The sequence below is a fragment of the Canis lupus genome, chromosome 34 (genome assembly GCF_003254725.2).
Source record: "Canis lupus dingo isolate Sandy chromosome 34, ASM325472v2, whole genome shotgun sequence".
NCBI lineage: Eukaryota > Metazoa > Chordata > Mammalia > Carnivora > Canidae > Canis > Canis lupus.
Window position 1 is genome coordinate 6500880 of NC_064276.1, and position 9630 is coordinate 6510509.

At 50.7% G+C, this 9630-nt stretch overlaps 1 protein-coding gene across 1 annotated transcript in view; it reads right to left on the reverse strand.

Moving 5' to 3' along the window:
* The window catches only part of ADCY2 (adenylate cyclase 2), a 387968-nt gene extending 383527 nt beyond the window's left edge, over positions 1-4441 (reverse strand). The window contains exon 1 of the mRNA XM_025451236.2: positions 4208-4441. Within this exon, the coding sequence (XP_025307021.1) occupies positions 4208-4441 (234 nt within the window). The remainder of the gene's footprint in view (positions 1-4207) is intronic.
* Between the last annotated feature and the right edge of the window lie 5189 nt (positions 4442-9630).

A 9630-nucleotide genomic window follows, 5' to 3' on the forward strand; every position in this document is an offset into this window, starting at 1 on the left:
GAAAGGGACGAGGCCAAAGGGTTAATGAAGGCAGACGCTCTTGACTATTACCCCCTCTGCCTTTTTAAAGGGAGAAGACTAGGTAGGTACTCTGCATATATTCAACTATGCACTTTAATATACCAAGGATGCTTCTAAAGCTTCTTATTAGCCCTTGAAATCGCAACCACCTTTCCTGCAGAAAATTACAGTTTTTTCCTTATCTTTTGTTTATACCACAGTTAAATTATCACTAAAATGACTTGTGAATTACTGGTTGCAGTTACAAACACCTGCCAAGTAAGATTTTCTTGCATGCATAGAAATTCATAGGGAAGTGTATCTATAGTCACCTCTACTCCAATTCCTAAGAACACGCACTATTCCCATGCACCCCCAGAATTATGAGACTAGAGGAAGCATGAACACAATTTCCTGCTCCTCAGAGGAGATGCCAGACATATTTAGCCGCCTTCTCCAACCTTCCACCCACCAAGAAGAGTGAAGGATTGAGTTTCTCCTCATTGACATCCTTCCACCCACTGGGGGCGCTGAAATGTTGTCTGGAATAATAAAGCCAATTTCCCTGTACAGTGATGGAGCTTGTTTTGGAAGAATTAAAATTCTTTCTCCAGGTATAGCTAAAAGAAATATTGATATACCTACCCTATAAAAAAAATGCCCAATGCTGGAAAACTGTTTTGGAATGACAAGTACTTATGGTGATTGTTTGGAAAGACCTAGCTCACCAAATCATGTAAAAGCAAGAAAGTAGAAGATCATATCCTCAGTCAAAATCCTGCTCATTATATATTTAATAAAAGTATGTACGCTTATATGGATTTCAATATCATACTCAAACAGAAATCAATTTTGTTGCAATATCTGACTATTTAAAATTTATGGGAATAAAAGTTTTCCATTCCAGTTGAAATATTAACTATTTCTAATCATAACTTTTAGCTAAAACAAATCTGGTTGCAGCCAGCTGGTATTTTGACAAACTGAAAAATGTATGTCAACTTTCCTAACAATGGCAGGCCAATTTTGAGAAAAGCATGCTGATTTTGGACATAATAAATTAGAGGATTTAATTCTGATAGACGGTTTCTGTGCATTTAATAATGGGAACCAGTCCTGAAAAATGAAGTGACATCATAAGACTTAGAATTTAAAGTCTTGTCTCATCAGTTCCAAGTTTTCTGATCCCAGGTGTCAAGTCTATCTTGCTCATCATGCCCTATACTATATATTTTATATATAATTAAAATGTCCGTGAAAAGCAACAGAAAATAGTTTTCATATTATTAAAATGTTAAAATTCAAGATATCCTATCACATGTCCTATTTATTTCACGTCTAGATAATTCCTCACAATTATGGGGTTAAAGCTATTTAATAGCTTTTATTTAAAAAAATAAAATAAAAAATAAAAACAACAACCCTATTTAACAGCTTATTATGTAGAAAATAATTAAGCGAGATGGTGAAGTTTCAATTCAGAATTTATTTTCACAGTATAATAAATAGACCTCAAGAACTACTTTAACTTCAAGATCAACTGATGCAGATTCATGGACTGATCCTAGGCAGAAATTAAGTGAAATCAGTGTGTGAGTAAGGTCAATTAGGGAAATACCAAGTCAAGACAAAACTGTTTTATTTTTAACAATTCTATCAAATCACTTCATACAAAGGCAATTACATAAAGCAAAACATCACTGCGTGCTTGGATGATGCCAAGATCATTTTGTAATCCAAGCGTCCTAGGAGAGGATGGATGTGCTTTAAGAAGATTGCCAGACTTTCTCTACTACGAGAACTGATGGAAGTCTAATAGAAACCAAAATCAGGCATATTCATGGGAAAGAAGAAATCTGTCCAAGATTTCAGGCAGCAAAAATAGATCTGCAGAGCTCCTGAATTACATCAGAGCCCAGCTATTCTTGTAAAGCGCTCGAAGGTGGAACCCTGGCCTGGCCCCAAGCGACTATTTCCATCTTCCAGAGGTAGACCTCCTGGAAGCCAAGCTCTGGTCAGTCTGAGAAATGAACTCACCCCACTCGATGTGAACACCATCCCCATTTTTCAGTGCTCCATCTTTGACTGTATGAAGAGAGAGTATTTTTTGGAAAGTGGAACTGCTGCGTATGGTATTACTAAAAGCAAAATAGAAATGCGCTGTCCAGAGCTCAGAACCGTCCCAGTCCTTCATAATGCCCATGATCTGAGGATGTTGCCCAGTGCTTCCAGATGTTTCCCAATGGTCCTGCAGCCCCAGTCCCCAGCTGAAGGGAGCCTATCCACCTGCCTGAGTCACACTCCCTGATTCTGGAACATTGAACACCTCAAAAGATTTACACGGTAGTCAGTCCATGAACCAGGTACAGCAAAGCATAGTCGGTGCATTCTGTTGCCTCTGGACATCATCCTGGGCTACAGCCATGCCATGGGAGGTGCTTACTCTGTGCTTAAAACAATTTAGCTGAATGCCAGGAAAGTGTGGAAATGGTTGATTTCTCAGGGAAAAGTAAAGATGCCTGGATAAATTTTTTAAAGGATACCACTCAGCACTTGCACTATGTGAAGGGGAAGGTAAAGGAACTGCGTAAAGACAAATCCAGAGCTTGAAACAATCCAGAGAAGGGTGCCTTCGGCTGGACTACACAGAATCTGAGACAGATCTATTCAAGAACATTGATTTCCCTAAGGTTTAAGAAGTTAAGAGATCTGTATCACAGAAAAGGTGGTGTGTGTAGGGGCGACATGAACTTCACCCTTGTCTTTAAATATATTAATGGTGCTATAAATAGGCCATCACCTGCTCCTCCTTTTCCATTTGGAAGAGAACAAGCCAGAGGGTTTGAATTACACATTCAACGGAATCACAAGCAGCGATGTCCTAGCAAGAACAGATTTCCAGAGGAAAACTGACATGTTTTCTTCTCTGCTAGTACAGGAATGAGGAGGAGCTGCTCTCAGAGACCCTGCCACCAGTCAGAAGAGTGGTGGAGAGAGATAAAGATGCCATTCCTGAGGGCATTCGAGGCTGATTACAAGGGTGTGAGGACTCCCCTGAGCTCACACCCAGAAGAGGTGCTCTCTGCTTTAGATTTTAGGGTAAAAGAACCAGTTTGTGAACCGTGGCATCATCATCTCCTACATTCTTTTTTTTTTTTTTTATTCTCACCGAATTCCATCAGAAGACAGCACTTCTTGAGTAGTGTGGAGAAAAAGAAAACTTTACTTTTTTAAGAACTCTATGATGATAACAAGTTTTCCCATGCATATTAATTGCGCACCATCTGGCTCAGGATATCAGAAACAAACTGCCAAACACGAAGGACAGCTATTTTGCACAGTGGTGAAATACAAGCAATCATCCACATCTCTGCTCGGTGGACACGAATACGGGTGCATAGTTATATTCTAAGCTACACATATATGTGTATATATATATGCATACACACCATTCAGTAGCGACATCCCCAGATCAACCACTGACCAAAAATATCTCACTGGATAATCGATGCCTGGCACAATCTGCACATGCATAATCATAGGCAGTGCAAAAGTTTGAACCACACAACCAGAATGATCGGTAACAGGAAGTTTACCGCCATCTACAGATTTTCTCTCCCCGCTCAGGGAGCGAGCCAAGGATTCCTGCTTGAAAAATAAAAATTGGCAAAACGGGCATCAGCTGTCGAGTTGCATTCTGCTCCCCGTGCTGGGAGCCACTTTAATGACCTGCACAAAACAGTAAACGCGATCAAGCCCCTCTCTGGAAACCGCAGACTCACAGCAGGCCGACCCCCCACGTCTCCGTCTACGGCACTAAACACACAGGTCGCACGGCAGAGACACCCGATGACCCCTTTCCCGCTCCCACTTCCCCCGCGCTACCCACTTTCCGGGGAGGCCGACTCCAGCGCCGGCCCGGGGCGAGCAGCGGCCTCGGGAAGCCGCCCGGGCGGGGGTCGCGCCGGGGCAGGGGCAGGGGCCGCGGGCGGCGGGGGAGGGGGCGGGGGAGGAGGAGGGGGCGGGGGCGGGCGCTGCCGCCGGGTGCGCGGAGCCGGGGCGAGCACGCGTCGCGTCCGGCCACCCCGGGAGCACCTCGGCAACTTTGTCCCGGGCAGAACCTGCCGGGAAACTTTTCTGTCGCCCGCAGCCCGGGCGAGCCGGGGGGGCCGCGAGCTGCGGGCCGGCCCCGCGGGAGGCCACTCACCAGCCGGAGCGCGAAGAAGACGGCGAGCAGGGCGAGGCAGGCGCCCATGACGATGAGCAGCAGGAAGACGATGAGCGGGTGCTGCTGGCTCATGCAGTAGTAGGACTCGTACAGCCAGTCCCGGGACCGCTGCAGCCCGCCGCCGCCGCCGCCGCCGCCGCCGCCCGCCGCCGCCGCCGCCGCCTCGGCGCGGTCCCGCAGGTAGCGGCGGCGCCGCATCGCCTCCCGCCACATCGGGCCGGCTCGCGGGGCGCCCGCCGAGCGCGCCCGGCCGGGGCTGCGCCGCCCGCGTCCCACCCCCGCGCCGCCTCGGCCCGCGCGGCTGCCGCGCTCCGAGCTGCGCGCTGGGGCCTCCGGCGCGGGCGGAGCTCGGCGCCCCGGGCTGGGCGGCGGCCTCAGGGGCAGCTCCCGGCGCCGCCGCTGCCGCCGCCGCCGCGCGGGAGGGGGCGGGTGCGACCGGGGCCCTCGGCCCGCCTCCCCCCCCCGCGCCGCGCCGCCGGGCCTCCGCCCACCGCCGCCGCCCCCCGACGGCCGGGCCACGCGCAGGGGGCGGCGGGCGGCCGGGGGGGGCCGCGAGGGAGGGGCGCGAGGGAGGGGCGCGCCCGGGCGGGGACCAGCCCTCCTCCGCCCCCCCGCGGTCCGCGGCGGCGGGGCCCGGCCGGGGTGCCCGCTGCCAGCCCCCTCCCCCGCACACGTCCCGCCTCGCTCCGGGGCTGCGGGGGCGCTACCCGCTCCCCACGGCTCCGAGCGCGAAGGGAGGGGCCCGCGGCGGAGGGTGCTCCGCACCCTGGTGCACTAGCTCGGCGCGCGGCGGGGCAGACCGACCCCGGTCCTGGAGGGGCCCCGCCCGGGGGACAGCAGGAACTTCCTCCGGTTCCCGCCCTGCGAGCGCCGGGGAGGGGGCTCTCCTCCCCTCCCCCTCGGCGGGTAGGGGTGTCCCCCCTCCTGCGCTCGGCGCGGCCAGGCTGGGCGCCCGCGGTCCCCCCGCTCCCGCCGAGGGCAGGGGACTTCCCGGGGCGAAGAGGCGCTGGGGCGCCAGGCGTCCCCATAGTGGAGAACTGCCCCAAATGCGCAAATGGAGGAGCGAGGCGGGTGTGATGGAGAGCCGCACCCCGCCACGTCCTTGGGCAGGTCAGCTTGTCACACTTGGGGGTGCCCGATGGGCCCAGGTGCTCCTCGTCGGAGGACCAGGGGGCGCCCTGCGGCCCGCGGGGTCCCGGCCGAGCCCCTCCGCCCGGCGGGTGGCAGCGAGGGCGCGCCCGGATGGCTGCGCGCCGGCGCGGGCGGGGTCGGCGGGGGTCGCCCCCTCCTTGGGGAGGCGCGGGAGACCGCGCTGGAGCCACGCGGGGGCGGACGCGGCGGGGACACCGTCCCCTCCCCACGCGCCCGGGCCTCGCGACCTCGGGCCCTCGCTCTGAGCGATGGAGGAGCTCTTCGGCGCTCCCCAAAGGAGCCACCCTTCTGGAGGTTTCCTCCTCTTCCAGCGTTGTCCTGCGCCAAGACCCTCAAATCCCACCTCCCACCCCACCCCCCACCCCCACCCGCACCCCCCAAAGCCTAGGGAAACCGAGGCCCAGCGACCTCCCGCAAACAGCCCGGGGGCTGGTTCCTCAGCACTCGTGGCCGGTTCCCGCGGACCACACCTGGCACCGCCCGACCTGGGAAACCTTCCCGAACGGTCTCCCGGTCCTCACAAGGCTGTCCTGTCCCCTTCGCCAGCAGGGGCGTGCGAGCTGGGAGCAGAGACACGCCGGGAAGAGGGGGCCGGGGCCTTCCAGGGAAGGCGGCTGGAGTCCGCTCGGCCCCGGGGGGGTCCTGGGCGGGCCGGAGAAGAGAGCCTGGGCTGCGGCACGTGTCCCGAAGCTCCTGGGCCTGGGGCTGGGGTCCTGCCCCACCGGCCTTCAGCTGCTCCCAGACCTTCCCTCCTGCCTGAGATCTGGAGAGCAGGACACGCGGAAGGGACCGTAGATGGAGAAGGTCCCCCTGGAGTGTCTCCTGGTCCTCACGAGGCTGATACGTTCGGGTCCCGGTGGGGGGGGGGGGGGGGGGGGAACGAAACTCTATTAGTTGTCCACAGCCTGCACCTTGCCGTGTCTACCTTCCCCTCTAAAACCGCCCCCGGGTAATGCCAATTTCAGCCTTTGGGGCAAGTCCGAACCCACTCAGTGTGCTGGTTCCTTCTTTTGGACAGGGAATTTTAGGTTTGTGGTGGTCCTGAGGGCAAGCTGCAATGACTGCATTGATGAAGTGGACTTAGAAATGGCCAGACCCTGATCTCTCCTAAGGACAGGGGGGCAGGTTAGACAGTTTCTGTTGTGGGATCCTCTTTTCCTCCCCCTGTGCCCAAGGTCTTTCTGAGTTGGGCACTGTTGTGCATTTCCAGTCTTTTCCTGTTGCAGCAACATACCAATTATTCATCTCCTCTCCAATTCTTGCTGCTTCTTCACCCCTTGTATTGATAAACATCTTCCTTCACCCACTCAAAAAAGAAGAAAAAGTAAATAATCTGTCATTTGGATTTATGGGTAAAAAGAACTGAGAGACTGAGAGAGAAAAGTAAATGTTTAATTATTTTCTTTTTCTTTCTAGTGTGGGAGTTGGGTATTTTTAACTACCAGAGTGTCTATTCCATGTATATATTCTCCATATGGTAAAGGGGGTTGGTATAAGACTTTGAGGGGATTTTGATAAATCCAATGGTAAAATGTAATCAGACTGCAATGGAGGGAATTTTGCACTTTGACCCTTCTGACATTTTTTTCATCGTATATTTTTTCATTAGTTTATTCAAGAAATATTTATTTTTGTACCTACCATGCGCCAGATGTCAAGAGAATTAAATTAAAAAAAAAAAAAAAGAGGGGGCCTTCCTGGGACCATTCTAGGAATTTCCAATGTACTTTGAACAGTAGGGCTACAAAATAAAAAACATGAGTAAAAATCAACATTCATCCCCAACTCCTCCATTGGATTTAAATTTTATCACCATAAACAAAGGTCATGGAAGGAAATGAATATGAAAATCAAGGCTATGTCTGGCTTCCCTGAGGTTTGCTTTGTTTTGTTTTAGTTTCAGTGCTTATTTTTACAGGGACCTCAGTCATTGCTTTATGTTGAAGACAAAATAAAATGTGAACCAGTAGAATTAGTATAGCTCTTCTCTAGGTGTTTTAGAATCTCCTGCACCAAGTACATCTTTTTAAAAGTTGGCGACAGTTCGTATTTCGAAGGAAAACAAGAAAACAAAGTAATAATAATCCAGGGGTGACATCGGATGAAAACCTTTAGCACAAAGCACAACCTTTAGCACAAGGCCAGGAGCACGCAGTATAGACTCTGGCCCTAAAGGGACCCCGGGGCTGCGGCGGGGTCGTTTCCCATCTTTGGACAGCAGGGCAGCTAGTAGCCAGGGGTAGGGTTATGGGGGGGTGGGGGGGAACGGGTCCTCCCATAATTTTAATCTATGGCAATTTATTTGTGACAAAATGCCCAAGGAAACTACCCGTGGAAGCTCCAACTGGGCCGGAGGAAGTGAGAAAAAGGAAACCTTTAGGAAGGAGAATTCGCTTGTTGGGGAACGCTAGAGGGCAGCGCTCCATCCTCGGAGCCCAGCAGGCAGGGCAGGCGTCGGGGCGTGTGACTCCTGCAGTCGCAGGGGGGCCCCCGCACTTGGTTTAAGGTTCCGCTGTCACCATCTTGAAATTCTTGATGATTTTTGAAGGTGGGGTCACGCCTTTCCATTTTGCCCGGGGCTCCTGCAAATCCGAGAGGCGAGGAGCGCTCTGCGGCTGGCGGCACCGAGCAGTGCCCCATCCCTGCCTGCGTGCAGGGCCGGTGTGTGCGGGCTCCGCCGCCTGGGGACTGCCGGCCACCCGTCCCCACCTCGGCTGATCGCCTTTCACATACACACTGACACACCTGACTCATTAGAAATGTAGCAAATCATCAGGCTGCGTGACAGGCTTATTGAATCAATGGCTTTTGCTTTAAAAATAACCCGTCTTCTAGTCCCTATTCCAAATCCAGTTAGATTAGCTCAGTCAATAAGGACACTGTCGTCCTCCTCCCAATGTCACAGGGCTCTGATTGATTCAATAAAGGCAGGCAAGCAGCAAACTGTGCCAAGGACAGAAACAGACATGTGCCAACCCCGAGCATATTGTAGAGCTGAGTACAGAGTATTTCCCTGTGTATTCGTTCCTCTCTGGCAAATACATCACCAAAATTTATATAATAAAGTATGAACAGTATGTCAACAGATTCATTATCACCGTGAAATATGTTTTGTGTACCCAGATAATACTTACATTTTTATTGAACCAGAGTCTGTGAATACAGAAACCGCACAACCAAAGCCAGCTTATGGCTTCTGGAAGTCTCATGAACTCCTCCAGCTCACTAAGGAACTTTTCTGTGGTTCAGTTTTTAGAGCATCAGGAAAGCTGCTGAATGTGACATTAATATATTCATTTTCATTTCCCATCTAGTGAGCCATGATTTCTGCATGTCTTTGAAAGATCCTGCTTCCTTGGCTTATTCGATGCATTATTTCTCAAACGACAAAATTGTGATAAATATTTCATAAAATATTTCATAAAATCGTCTTTAGTGATTTATTGGGATTTATGGTCCTGAATATATGAGAAGATGCTATAAGGGCTTTGGGACAGACCCTTCACAAATTCCTGCTGCCATTCCAAAGTTTGCTACTAGGACTTTCTCTTCAAAATCCACTGAGACACCGGGACTCCCTTCATGAGCACGGCGGGGGTGAAAACAGGTTAATGACTAATCAGTTTCCAGCACGTCTACAGTCTTGTAAGAGATATCGATTTCTCTGCTCTTGCTCAGAGAATGTGATCTAAAAAGCAATGATTCACTGCACAGAGATGTGTGCTCAGGATTTGTTGCCTAGGGAGGTACAAGAAGAGGGGGCTTAGTTAGCAAGCATATGTGGATCACTTAGATACCTTGACTTTTATTTTTATATCCTCTTAGGTGTCCCTTAAAGTAATCAATGAAAGAATAATTTAATCACACTCTAACATTGATAAATATCTACTTGGAGGCACCAGAAACGGTCTCTGAAAATGCTATACCATCGTTCATTTTTGCCCAATTCTGAATTCACTCAATTTAGATAACTTAGCTTAAGATTTTAAGCCACTCCCACTGTTTGATTCTTGATTTTATACTTAATTTTGAAAATAAATCAAACTCATTGCTTGCATTATCCCTACCCAGTTACAATAATTGTCAATACCCTTATAGCATACGTTCAAAGAAGTCATAAACATCTCTGAGTTTCAGTCTACGTATCTGTAAAGAAACAAGAGTGTGCCGGTTATCCTAAGGATCTCTCTAATATGTTTATACTACCCTGGGCTGGGTTATGGGATGGATTTTAATCAACTGTTTTTAGA